At 31.2% G+C, this 15,003-nt stretch overlaps 1 protein-coding gene across 2 annotated transcripts in view; it reads right to left on the bottom strand.

Annotated features, from left to right (window-relative positions):
- DCP2 (decapping mRNA 2) overlaps window positions 1–15,003 on the bottom strand; it is a 105,172-nt gene that overhangs the window by 49,937 nt on the left and 40,232 nt on the right. For both annotated transcript variants that reach the window (XM_035354429.2, XM_085825474.1), the window contains exons 5-7: window positions 13,402–13,500; window positions 3,394–3,546; window positions 637–743 (exon numbers count right to left, since the gene is read on the bottom strand). In XM_035354429.2, the coding sequence (XP_035210320.1) occupies window positions 637–743; window positions 3,394–3,546; window positions 13,402–13,500 (359 nt within the window). The remainder of the gene's footprint in view (window positions 1–636; window positions 744–3,393; window positions 3,547–13,401; window positions 13,501–15,003) is intronic.

Here is a 15,003-nt window from a genome sequence, read left to right as displayed (position 1 = left end):
TGTTGGAAACACAAGCATAAGCTAGCAATCGAGATTGCCTTCTTACAATAAAATATAATGAAGTTCTATCATGGTCTGGACAATACAGTATGGTTTTCAGGAGTTTCAATATCACATTGGAAGAAAAGTCGACAAGGAAAAACTATGTTATTATTCGTACAGGAGCGTATGCTGTTTCTTACAGGAGACAATACATTTCAAACTGACAACAGCCCATTTCAGAGAACTCAGAATATCAAATCAGGACTGGTTTTACTTTTAGAATTAGACGAAGCACAGAAAGGAACTTATTTGCCTAAAACCAGTGAGCTTTCATGAAGACTTTGTAAGGAAAAGAAGCTCATATTCATATTGCATGCAAATAATCATATGTCGATTTCAAGGATGAAGTTGCACACTTCCTCGATAAACTTACAACTACTTCATTGCTACATCATTTTCTAATATCTCTATTCTTACTTTTTCCTCCTTCCAGAGAAATTAAACTTGTGCAGGTTACAATAAATCCCAATTCTATGCACGTGCATCATGATGAAAGAAGATTAGGGAAATACTGTGCTATGTAATGATAAAGTGAAGACCTCAACACTACACTTCATTCACGAAACTTACTTCACTATATAAAACTAAACTTACTTCACGAAAGGTATCACCATGAAGAAATTATTTGGCCCCAAATTTGTTTTAGATGCTTGATCTTTCCTTCCCGTTGGTAAATGACTGACGGGAAACCATTCAATACTCTAAAAGAAATAAAATACTTATTATTACACAATTCCAAGATAAAGCAAAGCTAAACATACAATTGATGGTGCAATATGCCCTATGACAACATTTCACTAAAAACTGAATACATATTAAATACTGTTCACAACATAGCAAGATCATTTGCCTGATCTCACTCCATTTGACTTTGTTTGAGGAAGCTATTGAATAAAATGCAGTTTACAAAGGACATTAGAAATGTTTAATACCTTTAAAGAACAGAATAAGAATTTGCATTTCATAAATTGGAGGAGACTTGCTTGTTTCACACTGGAAGATATGGTTAAAAAAATCTAGATAAATGTAAAAAAGCAATATATTTAACTATAAATTAAAATAAAAAAGACTGTGAACTGTAATTTCTTTTCTAATTTATTACATCTTCTTGAGATAATGCCATTTCTTCTACAGGATCCATTTGTTTTTGTTACTGAAATCAAAAGCTCATAGTGTGAAAAATATATATGCACACTTTTGCTGTGTTTTGCCCAAGAATTGTTTACCAAGTTGCAACTAAACGCCTTCTTATTTAAATACAGGAAACACAATAGCTAGGTCAAAAGGAATTATTGGAACAGGGTTCATAGCCACATCAGTTAAAAAAATAAGCACCTATAAGCACTTTTCAAGCACATTTTAAGAAAAAAAATAAGCACCTGTCTAATTACATTATACACAACTGCATAACTTTAAAAATTAGACTCGTAATTTAAAATATGAGAAATGCAGTATTCATTAAGAGAGAATAAGCATTACCTCAACCATGGAAAATAATTACTCTTTTTTTTAATTTTAAATAACAGTTCAATTTACAGAACTAGTTTACAATGAGAGAAAAAAATAACTATGCAGAACTAAACTATACTACAAGATTTAATGATGAAATTTCAGTTCAAAATAGAGGAAATAAATAATAATAAGGCATATTTATTCTATTCGCTTGGAACTTAATAATAAATACAATTTATTTTTCCACTCATATTAATATTTAACTAAATTAAATCGAAATTCTGAACATTTTCTAAATTTTCATCGTATATCAGTTTTCCCTTAACAGATATTGCAAGCAAAGTAATTTAAGTAAAAAAGAGGAACATTTCTGAAATCGGAAGACAGAAATTTGCTTCATGCAGTCATCCTTTAATAGTAAAAGCTTAACTACCCGCATACTTGAAAATTGGCGAATATTCGGACAGTCGAGCGTAATTTGAAAACGAGGAGCGAAGGAGGGATAGACTGCAGCGTTCTTTGGAGTTTTCCGCTAAATAAATGCTTTTTACATTTCGATATGTGCATCAAATAAAAACAAACCAACGGAACAGAAAAATATTCTGCTTAGCAAGCACAGTAAAACTCTTTTAAGTGTTCATAAACAAATTTCGGACCGAACATTAAAATTATTTATCTCTGCACAATATCGCAAACGTTATTGCGCAATACGTGCGCCGTAATTCTTCCCTACATGATATTATGCAATCGAATTCAACAGCTGTCGGTATTGGGAGAATAAAGAACTAAATAAAGGAAAAGAAAGACTTACCAATCTGGGGTGTTTTTCATTCTAATTTTCAACAGACTGCGTTAAATTTCCGGAATAGAATCATTCTTCGTTTGGGTTGGTAGACCGCAGAACTTTTAGTTCTATCCTATTGGAAAGTGACAAAAAAAAAAAAAAAAAAAAGGCCCGTTGTTTGTTTTGCAGCGAACTGTAACAGTTTCAATTTTTGAGATTTTGCGAAGAAAGGGGAGAACCTCCCAACCTTCGTACTGTATAACGTGTTGGCCAAAAAAATGAAATTATTTTGACTATTCGATTACTTTCCCTTTATTTAAGCCGTTCCGAATATTATTAATTAGAAAGCTAATCTGAGTTAAAACACAACCATTTTTGGAAGTTTACTATACTTCAGCAGTTACTGCAACTATGTTATTATAAACATTCATACATATGCTCATAATATAAGCAAAACGATCATAATAAACACGAATATGAACTGACCAAGCGGAACGAGAATGCAAATTATTAAGATCTTGATAGAAATTCAAATGTGTGTAATATTTGGGTGGGAGGAAAAGAATACCGAATGTATTGGAATTTTCTACTGCTTTCGCAATTCTTTGACCAACAGAACGACGGGCACCTGTCTGTACTCTCCGCGCACACCAAAGGTTATGTTAATGCAGAGAAAGGGGAAAAAGCTATTTCCGGGAGTATGATTCACCATCTGACATTCCATATTAGGAAGAAAAGTTGTTTATTTAGTTTCGGCTTTGGTACGGGGAAAAACTGCACGTTCATTTAAAAAAAAAGCACTAAAAGCAAAAAGTAAGCACTAAAAACAAAAAAATAAAGGCTTTAAAGAAAAAGTAAGCACCTATAAGGGCCTTTATATTTTATTTTCAAATATAAGGACTTATAAGCACTTATAAGGACCGCTACGAACCCTGTTGGAAGAATTTCTGTAATCAGAATGAAAAAAGTTTTTTCTGTTGACATTAATTTAATCCTTTCTTTTATTTAAAATTGTGAAAAGTCAGCTTTCAAACCTTAAATTTAAGAATTTAGACATCAAAACTCTTAAGACGATTTAAAATTGATGAAGAGAATTATTCAAATGAAATTCAAACCTTTATTTCTTTCCTTGTTTTTGGCTGAAATCTGGCATTTGATGGTACGCCTGCTATGATATAAAGCCTTATTAATTGGTCATTGAAATGATGCTCTAAATATGCATCTTTATCAATTAAATGGCTTATATCAAATCCAGTTTCTTCCATAACCTGAAAAACATAAAATACTTCCTCTAATTCTACAGAAATTTTAAAAGACAAACACATTAAAGAAGAAATCTATATGCATAACTTCAGAAAAATACCAGAAATGTTTAACAAATTATCAGATAAAGCTACTTGAGCTTTTTACTTGATCACAAGCTTTAGACTTATATACTTAAATAAAAATTCCTCTAAATGTTGATTTTCTTCTTTTATTGGCAATGTTTTTTATTCTCACAAACTTCTGTTTAATATAATGTTTTGTTTAAATTAAATGTATAAAAATTATCTCATCATCATCATTATTATTAGTAAAATAAAACAGTCATTCATTAGTGCAAAATAAAATAAGTCTTTCTAAAATGTTTGCAAGAAATGAATCATTTAACAGTGCAGGAAGGCTCTGGGAATAAAATATGCTTCCTACCTATATTTTTCATGTTATAAATATTAGCAATTTCAAGGAAAAAATACTTAAAAGCGATAAATAAAGTATTAAATTTAAAACTTTTAACACGTTAAAAATTTGCAAAATAAATCTGCAAAAAATAACAAATGAAATAAAATACACTCACTTACTGAAAAAAGGAGGTATTTAACATTTTTTTAACCATATGGCAATAGATAAAGATATACTACAGTATGTTTTGGGTAAGAGGATGCCTCGTGGTTGCAAATGCAAATACTTGCATGGAATCTAACATTGGATAAGACTAGCAATCTCAAAGATATATATCAGGGGTGACTGCGATAGCATTTTAATAATCCTGAAAATTACTATTCAATACAATTTCAGTATAAATATTAACACGTCAACCTGTTTGTTACACATACTCTAAAGATTAACAGAAAAGAACTCTGCTACTTATAGATAATCAGAATACACATTCAAATTGTAGTTTGAATATGAAATATAAAAATAACTTATCATATTTAACCTTAACTCAGTCCTAAGCCTTCACGAAGCAAAAGCAGCTAGCTGAAGCCAATTACTTAAATAATTCGGCCAGCATGAAAGCTGGTCAAAGCCTTCTTTATGAAATATACTTTAATTAATTTGCATTCAGGTGGGAGTTGACAAAAGCAGAAGTGAACGTAAAACCAAAATAATAAGATAACAACGGTTAAATAACATTAAACCCTACAACATCACATGACTAGCATGAAATTTGTTAAGTTTGTTTGTTTGTGTGTGATTATGGCAAAGCCTCGAGGGCTATCTGCCTAAAGGGAGGGATGCCTTTCGTGGAGGACTTTCTAAGGGAAACTGGCTCGTATACACGTTACACATGGGGAAAACCACGAAAACGCCCATGCAGCCAGCCCGTTCGCGGGATTCGAACCTCGGACCGAACTACCAGTGTTTAGCGACCGCTCGGCCGCTGGTGGGCCTGAAATTTGTTAAGAATTTCACACAGAAACATCTTTAAGCTGTTTTGAAAATTGATTTCAGCATCATTTCTAAAGTAATCATATTTAATAAAGTCTTGAAAACATTTATAATACTCTGGACTAATTTATATAATTTAAAAACGAGAGAGAAAGAAAAGAAAATACATGAATATATTTTAAATAAGTTGCTTAACTATGTAAGAATCTACTTTGCAAACTTCCCAGATTACTCATCCCCCCCCAGAAAATTAAAAAAAAATACATTTCCCTTTTTTGTTCAAACTTACTGAAATTAGAGAATTTTTATATTTCCACTTTCTGACTTTTTTTTCCTCTCCCAAAGAGAAATAATTTACACAAGAACTATATGCAACTATTTTTAGAAAACACATCCATTATGCATTAATACCATGAAGATACTTTTCATTTTGTCACATTTTTCTGGCAATTCTAGGTCTATAATTCTTGTTTTCAAAATAATAATCTATAAATCTTGCCTTTAGACCTTCCCAGACGCAGAGTCTGAAAACGGAAAGAAAAATTATTCCTACCAACTCTGTAAGTGTAAAAAGTCAGAAGATTTTTTAATAAATTTTCAAAAGAAAACTGATAGACATTTCAATACTCTGAAACAATTACATGGGAAAAAAACTCTTACAGGGTTCATACACATTTCTGCATACAAAAATTAAGTACTTTTAAGAACCATTAATGAAAAAATTAAGGACCTGTGAGCAAATGGAAACTGAATAAATTCAATTAAAAATATTATCTATGCCTGAACTTTACTTTTGTAATACTATCCTAAAAATAAAATAGATTCGTACGTAGGATGAACTAAATTAACAAAATTATAAATAAGTTTGAGAACAAAATCAACTTTATAAAATGTATCAAGTAGCATTAAATATTTTACACTTATAATAGTTGGACAGATTTGAAAGAAGATAATTATTTATGTTTTCCTAACAGTTAGTTTTATGTTGATTTTTATATATATATATTTTTTGTCACATAGGCCACCAGCGGCCGAGCGGTAAAGTTGCTGAACACTGGTAGCTCGGTCCAAGGTTTGAATCCCGCGAACAGGCTGGCTGCATGGGTGTTTTCATGGTTTTCTCCATGCGTAACGTGTATACGAGCCAGTTTCCCTTAGAAAGCCCTCCACGAAGGCATCCCTCCTCTTAGGCAGATAGCCCTCGAGGCTTTGCCATAATTAAATAACCTAACCGTTTTGTTACATACTCGCTCAGTCTTGAGCAGGGGTTCTCAACCAGTGGTACGCGTGCCACTAATGGTATGCAAGAGACAAATATGTGGTACGCAATGGAGCAAAGTATTCTTAACTATTAAATTCAAAAATTAAAACCCCAACATCCTGGTCTTTTTCTCTAACACTCATAAATTTATGCGATCTGAGCTTTTTTTCAAGAGTGGTGGTGGTAGTAGTACTTTGTAGAGATGGTACTAATAAAGGTTTTCAATTTTTGTTTAGATAGTGCACGCTAATCAAAAGGTTGAGAACCGCTGGTGGAGAGGTTTAGTAAATAGCAGGTAGAGTTTATGTCAAGTGGCATAAGATCATAATCAGCATATTTTATTACAAAAGACTGGATATTGTCACCGCTGCTGCTTGCCTAGAGAGAGACCTGCTGATTAGAACAAAACTGAAAGCATTAATCTGATGCATTTAGGAGTATTAGATGGATCTTTTAAATTGCCAGTTTTCAACTTCTTTATTAATAAAAAAATTGATTTCTATAACGCTTGTCCACGTGATAAGATTTGAAGCATTTTTGATATTTTCCATCATTATGTTGAGTGAAAAGTATAGAAAATAAAGGGAAGATAAACATGTTAAGAATAATGTAGTAAAACATTGATTCTAGAACAATCTAGTATCAGAAGCAAAACATTCAAATATTATTAATTTAGAATAGTATGGTTCCGCTACGTAGATGATACTTTTACCCTGTTTGTAGGTAATAAAGATGGTTTAAATAAAGTTCTTCCAACAATGAATTCCATTGATCCTGCTACTCAGTTCACTTTTGAGCTTGAGACTTGCAATTCTCTTCCTTTTCTCAACATTCTAGTCACACGTAACACATCCAACTTCAGTACTATGGTTTACCGTAAACCTTCATCGGTTTGCCTTCCACCACACTTCAAATCATGTCATCTGACTAAACAAAAGTTAGCTTCATTTTATTTCTATGTTTTCCGTGCTCTTCAAGTTTACTCCTCCAAACTATCCCTTGATGAAGAACTAAATTATTTAAAAGCGATAGCTATTGACAGAGCTTTTCACCCAACATTATTAATCAAGCAGTTAAAAAATTCTCATCTCAACACACCAAAAGGCACACTCTTGTTTTAGGAGATTATAAAAATTCTGTTGTCATTCCCTTCTTTCCATCAATTAGCTATAAAGTTGCACATATTTTTCAGAAATTTAACTTTCGGGTTGTTTATTCTCCCATCAATACTATTCCGAGTTCCATACTCAAGGACCCCATCCTGAATATGAATTCCTGGGGTATTTACAGGATTCCTTGCCAGTGTGGTTTAATTTACACTGGCCAAACTAAGACAACCTTAAAATTTCACGTTAAGGAACATGAGGCATATGTTAGAAAAAAGGAAACACAGAAGTCTTCTGTTGCCCAACATTGTTGGTCCGAAAATAACACTTTCAATTTTTCCACTGCCAAAATTATTCAGAAAAACATCTTCCATTGGTGAACTAGATTTTCTTTGCACATTAAAAAAAAAAAAAAAAAAAAAAAAAAAAACTTTCTGTTCTAGTTAACGATCCTAATTCCAATCCATCTTTACCCTTCAGTCTTTAAAGAAATTCTGTTTTAATTCTGGTTTCATCAACAGATGGCACCAATGACTTATCTCCTGTCCAGGCTTTCTTATCTTATCTAATCATTATATCTTATCTCATTCATTTGCAGCTGAGGATGATGGTTCGGTAAAACCATCGAAACTAGTCCCGTGAAAATTTGAAAACATAATGCTGATTTTTGTTGTTTGACTTCTAAATTAATATTTGTTCGCTGTGTTATTGTATCTTAATTATTCAAATAGTCAAAAGTCTTTAATTCGGACTCATCGGGACTTTGGCGATTCTGGATTATAGATCATCAGTTTAAATTGTGAGATGGAATGCAGAAATTATAAAATTAAAAATATGAAACCGTGATTTACGAAACAAAGAGCAATTATGATATAAAAGTTATCAAAATTTACAAAAAAAGCTTAACATTTATTTGTTTACTTTATTTAACATTTCTTTCAACACACATATGCATAAAGCATACATTACGCATAGTCAAAATTAGAAAATTGCAACCAGAAAACTATTTGATGTGTATTCGTGACATTTATAATGACGAGGAAATTGATTTAAATTATATCGGAGTACATCGAGACGAAATATTACATTTAGTGAGGAATTATAAGCCAAATAAAATAAAAACATCTGCCCTGAAGATGAGGATAGTGCTGACAGATCAACTTATAGTTCATTGCGCGCCACAATATCCCCCCTGTTGGCTTTAAGTTTTTCTTATGCAAATTTTGATCGGAGGTCAATCGGCGGTAAGCTCACGTGGTTGCCGCTGATTGGCCGATGACGTCAAGATTGGCCAAGTATTATATATATGTACGCCGGTATCGGCGAATGTCTTGTTCTCTTGTGTTATTATGAGTTAGCATAATGCTAGTTTGCTTTCAATCAAATGATTTTAATTGTAAAGGTTACAGTGTTAGCTTATTTTATTTTATTTACGGAATAAAGCATGAATTTTATTTAGATTAGTCTTAGCTTTATTTAAGGGAAGCAAAATATGCTTTGCCTTTATCATCCCCACTGCCCCCCCCCCGCAGAGCAGCGTGAAATTGATAAACAGATTTCGGAATGGCTAGAGAAACAAATCACCTCTCTGTCACTTTCCTCATGCCTTTATCCATTTTTTGCAGCAATTCCACTTTTTGTTTAACGATGCTGATTAAAAAACAAACTTTGCTTAACACTTTGCACAGACAATCTGTTCTATTAAGAAAGATATTTTAAATACCACATACAAACTGAAAGTGTATGGTATGATATTTTGATAACTATTTTAATGCTTGTGTTGATAATTACTTTAACACATTATTGTATTGATAATTATTTGCATTATTATTAATCAACTAATTGTTGATTGATAATTATTTTAAAACTTTCAGAAACAAATACTAATAATTTTAAACTTACCAGGAAATGGGAGAAAAATGCAGTCATATTCTTTCAAGAAAAAAGTATTTTACCTTGTACCAGAATATGTGAAAATGGTCACAGAATGCACTTATGTATCAATAAAGTATTTTAGAAATGCAGCATTAAAAGTTGCAGGAAAGAAGAAAGGTAAGAAACTGTACACAAAAATAAATAAATGTAAATATAATTTCATTACATTTTATTTTGTACTATAAATGATTTTTTTTGGGGGGAGGGAGGGCTAACAAATTTTTTCATACTTATTTTTTGACTGTGTCTGCTATAATGCAAATGTACTGGAATTAAATACTAGATTTGAACCTCATAAGCACAGATAAAACATATTTATATAATGTGCATTCTTAAAATGAATATGGTTATCTAAAGCCATGTTTCAAACAATTTTCACACAATGTTGAATTTTTTTTAATAATTACACTTACATATAATCCATACAGAAACATGCTAAACGTAGGCCAAAAAATACAGAATACTGCATATAGAAATATCCTAAATTTAGGGGGGGGGGACTCGCTTCAGAAGCATCAAAATAAATTATAATAGATATTAATTTTAGGCACAGTAATCAATGGCTATCAGTCTAGAGCAGGGTGGCCAAACTCCTTGACCATCTGAGCCATTTTTCAAAATTTGAAATTTTTCACGAGCCACAATTAAATACGTATTTAAAAGGTATGCAAAAATGGTATTAAAAATTTTTATTTACAGAAATTATATTTATTGAAAATATATAAATAAAAGTACAAAATGTGTGTATTGAATTTAAATGTTAAAAATTAAACACATTTATTTTACTTCTCTTGATAATTCTTTAAAATTTGGTGAATAATTGGTGACAGCCCTTCTCAGTTGAGATGCTCGTTAGTTAACACTGATCGGTGTTTGGATTTCATGAATTTTAAAGTGGAATAAAATGATTCACATAAGTACGTTGTTCTGAATATTGAAATAATTCGACAAGCAGCCTTTTTTAATTCAGGATACTTAGATTCTGGAACAAATTTCCAAAATTCAGTAATCGCCGTCGACTTATATTTTAATTGTAGAGCTTGATCTTCTTGCATCTCTCTCTATTAATTCTAATTCTCCAGATGCTTTCTGGGTCATAATTATATTGGAAATGGAAAACACACCTTGAATTATGTTAATTTCAAATGGATTCAGAAAAAAATCAAGAGACAATTTAAAATATTTGAAGTCTTGAAATTTATTTGGAAATTCTGACAATATTCCTTCTAGCCTTTTTATATTCTCGTTGAGTTTTTCTTGTATAATATTGGAAAAATTTTTTTTAGTTCAATGAAAATGACAAAATGTTTTATATCTAAGGTCCTTTTGAAAAAGCTGTAATTTAGTTTGAAAACTAAATATACACTGTGAGAGGCCAGACATTATTTTATCTTTTCCCTGCAATTATAATTCAGTGTTTGCAAATGTTCCATGACATCAGTCAAAAACATTAAGTCTTGTAACCACTCGTCATCGTCTAATTCTGAATAAGTTGTTTCCTTTTCTTTTAGAAATGCAGTTATCAGATCAAACAAATCTATAAATCAATTTAATACATTGCTGCTAGATTACCATCTAACAATGGAAAATAAAATTTGGAAGTTCTTCATCCTTTAATTCTTCAGAGAAATTTATGAATATTCAGGAAAATATTTGAATTCAGGGAAATTTTTTAATTTTTGATGATTTTTTGCACTGGTGCAAATATAATTTACAATGTGTAACACTGTTTTCATAACATCAGGATATTTTTAATATTTTGTAACGAGATGTTCTCAGTGAATTATGAAATGAATCGGTATGAATTGTGGAATTTGAGAATCATCTCTTAAAAGCCCAACAAGACCGATTTTTTTACCCAGGATTGCTGGAGCTCTATTACTTGCAATATTTACAAGTTTATTATGAGGCACATCAAAAGTTTTCATTATGGAATCTAATGCATTTTTAATATTGACACTGCAGGTTGACTCTTGAAGTGCTACTAAATCTAACAATTCTTCTTTAACAACGAAGTCAGGTGAAACAAAACGTATGAAAACTGCCAATTGCAGAAGATCAGTGATATCTGTCGATTCGTCAAGGGCTAAGCTGAATGCAATACAGTTCTTCAAATAATTTTTTAAATTATATTCAAGAAATGTATTAATTGCAGTTATGCGTCGTTCGGTTGGGTCTCGAGATGTGAATTTGCGAAACAACTTTGTGCAATGCTGCATCATTTGGATCTAAAATTTTAAGTATACCTTCCAAGTTCTTTTTAATAAACTCTCTCTCTCCATACGAGCGTTTTGCACTAGCAGTATTCCAGGCAATAACAAAACTGACTTCAGCCACATTATTAGTTTGATTGCTAAAGGTCATCAGAATTGACTGCTGTGTATTTAAATTTGATTTTACAGAAGCAAGTTTATCTGATCTTAATTTGGAATTTTGTGGATACTGATTAGAAAACTGAGAATAATTGGTTTCATAATGTCGATGTAAATTGCTAGCTTAATAATTTTTGACTGTAGAATTATAAATAACCCATAATGCTTTTCCGTTATTGTCAATAAAAAAGAAATTATCCTGCCACTTATTATTAAAACTTCTATTTTCTAGCTTGTATTTTCTTCTTCTTCTTCTTCTTTTTTTTTTTTTTTTTTTTATTTTTTTTTTATTTTCATTCTCTGTCATCATATTTTTAAAAGAACTGGAAATAAATAAAGAAATTTAGAAAATACAAGCTTTGTGTTATTAAAACAATAACAACTCGTATTACATACTACGAAACAAATTATAGTTAACTTACCAAAAATTCCAGATTACAAATTATATCCATAGCAAAAGTGATACAAATTGTTTCCTCCAGAGCACAATGTAAACTGTCTGTGGCAATGAAAGTTTACAAATTCAAAATCGGTCTGGAGTCGGTCGATTACATAGATCGTCATTCATCGAGAAGCAATCGGCCGGACAAGGCCTTGACTCCCATGTTTCTCATAATTCGAGAGGAAGTCGAAAGAGAAGAAAATCCGATGAACAGAACTGTTATGCTACTGTTTATGTTCGTTCCCACAGTTCTCGATGAGTCATATCATTTTTAACTTGGACAGAAGTGATATTGATTACAACGTTGCACTTAGTCTTTCATATTTGTTGTCAGTATTTAAAAGATGTTTTGAAACGCATACGAAACGATAATAATTTTTTAAAATATAATAACACAAACATGAAAAGGGAACTCGGGTACATTTATTGACAGCCACAAATAATCATTCAAAGAGCCGCAGGTTGGCCACCTGTGGTCTAGAGGAAGAGACGTTTTCAATGAGAAAAATGAGAAAAATTGTCAGGAATAATACTAATCCTCCAGTCGACATAGGGTTTCACTTAAACTCAAATTTTCTAAAACTGCAATGAGAAAAAAGGTATTTTCTTATTTTAATAGCAAAATGCTTATACATGGATTTATGCACTTTTAGTATATTGCCTTAATTTTTTGACATATTTCAAGATGCATGTGTATATATACTCTCTTAAAGTTGATACAAAAAATATTCTAAAACATATATATGCAGCCTTGCCAGTCAGAGGATTAACCAATGAAATCTCATTGAGCTAGCCCAGTTAGCAAGCAGATATCAAACAAGAGATGATTTTATCAAGATTGTATGGCTTCTGTTTCTTGCCATTGATGAACAATGGTTATATTGAACAAGTAGATGTATATTTTAAGCAGATAAAGCCCATCAATGTAACCCACTAATCCCAAACTGAATTAACACATCACAATGGATATGAAGAATGATAGCCTAGAACAGCATTCAACAATGACACAAGCTATATCCAAATAGTGTGATACCCTCAATAAAAAAAAGAAATTTAAATTAATTTTTACAATTTGAATTTGTCATTTACAATGCAATTTAAGTAAGAGGCTAGCTTTATTGATAGGTGTCAAAGTAACTAAAATCCACAGCATATTATCTATAATTCTAGTTTGATTATGAAACTTAATTATTTTTCAATAATATTTGAAGAATTAACAATTAGTAAATATATTAAAACATAATTCATAAGTAATAAAAATATGCATTCTTTTGAATTTCATTTTTAAAGAACTTATTTAAGAACAAAAGACAAAGAAATAGTAATGAATTCTACTGAAAAATATGCATTCTTACCTCCCGAACAGCACACTGATGTGGTGGTTCATCTTTATTAACTTTACCTTTAGGGAAGCCCCAACTAGCTTTTGCAACATAACCCTGAACTAGTAAAACCTGTAGAATAAAAAATAATTACTTGACATTAAACAAAACTGACAATAAAAGAATCCAGTCAATATGCTTTACCTAAAATGTAGCAGATGAATGCAGTTCAATAATTGGATGCCATAATTATCCAGATTTCCCATGACATGCATAAATATATTGAGAAATTTTCTTATTTTCACATAGTGTAGATAAGGAGAATATGACACTCAAGTAAATGCACTGTAAACTGAATTTTCTCTCTACAAGGTAAAACTTCTTTTGCTGGGAAACATCATTATCTGTAATGATGCTGAATCATATTGCAGGCCATTTCTAGCAGCCAGTGAAGCACACTTTCTATTTCCAAGAAAACACTGTTGTTCAACATGTAGTTAGTAGTTGTGGAACAACAGCATTTTTTAAAATCTTGTCTAACCCTACATAAAGTGAAGTCTAAAGACAATGTTAGTTTGGAGTGGAATGCTGTTCCTTCTGGCTGTCTTTTGTTGTCATACCGAGGAAGAAAAAGAATTAGATATACTTAAATTAGCAAGCATTGCAAATTGTACTTTTAGGTTTGATGCAACTCATAATTTTGTTAAGTCTACTATTATTACTGTTATAAAAATTAAAGAAATAGAGAAAGATAATGTACCCATTTTACTCTTTTCTTGTAAAACTGTATATTCATTAGCAAATAAATATTGGAAACCATTCAAGAAGTCTTAAAATATTTTAATACAGTCAAAAGTTTTTAATCTGGACTCGTCGAGACTTTGGCGATTCCGGATTATAGATCATCAGTTTAAATCTGGTAAGATGGCATGCAGAAATTATAAAATTAAAAGTATGAAACCATAATTTATGAAATAAAAAGGTATCAAAATTTACAAAAAAAAAAAAAAAAAAAAAAAAGCTTAATATTTATTTGTTTACTTTATTAAACATTTCTTTCAAAACACGCATGCGTAAAGCATACATTACGCATAGTCGAAATTAGAAAATTGCAACCAGAAAATTATTTGATGTGTATTTGTGATATTTATAATGATGAAGAATTTGATTTAAATCATATCAAAGACAGAGTACATCGAGATGAATTACTACATTTAGTAAGGAATCATACGCCGAATAAAATAAAAGCATCTGACCTGAAGATAAGGATAGTGCCGACAGATCAACTTCCAGTTCATTGCGCGCCGCAGTGTCCCCCCCCCCCACAGAGCAGTGTGAAATTGATAAACAGATTTTGGAATGGTTAGAGAAGCAAAGGATATGCCTTTATCCATTTTTGGCAGCAATTCCACTTTTTGTTTGATGGACGTCGAAACATGCTTTCACTTTGTAGATCCTTTGGCAGCTCCAGAATCGAAAATTCTTTTTGACATAATCAAAAGTTCAAGCTTACTTTTATAAAATTGCTCTAACAGTCTGCAAAAAATAAGCCGGATCCAATTAGAAGATTAAGGAACAATGCAATCTGCAACATTAACTGAAATAGATAATTAGATAATTTTAGCTTAGCTTATA

This window comes from Stegodyphus dumicola, chromosome 10, assembly GCF_044657685.1.
Source record: "Stegodyphus dumicola isolate Sdum_Otavi_A_Nest chromosome 10, ASM4465768v1".
In the NCBI taxonomy this organism is placed as follows: domain Eukaryota; kingdom Metazoa; phylum Arthropoda; class Arachnida; order Araneae; family Eresidae; genus Stegodyphus; species Stegodyphus dumicola.
This window is presented reverse-complemented; position numbering and strand designations above follow the sequence as displayed.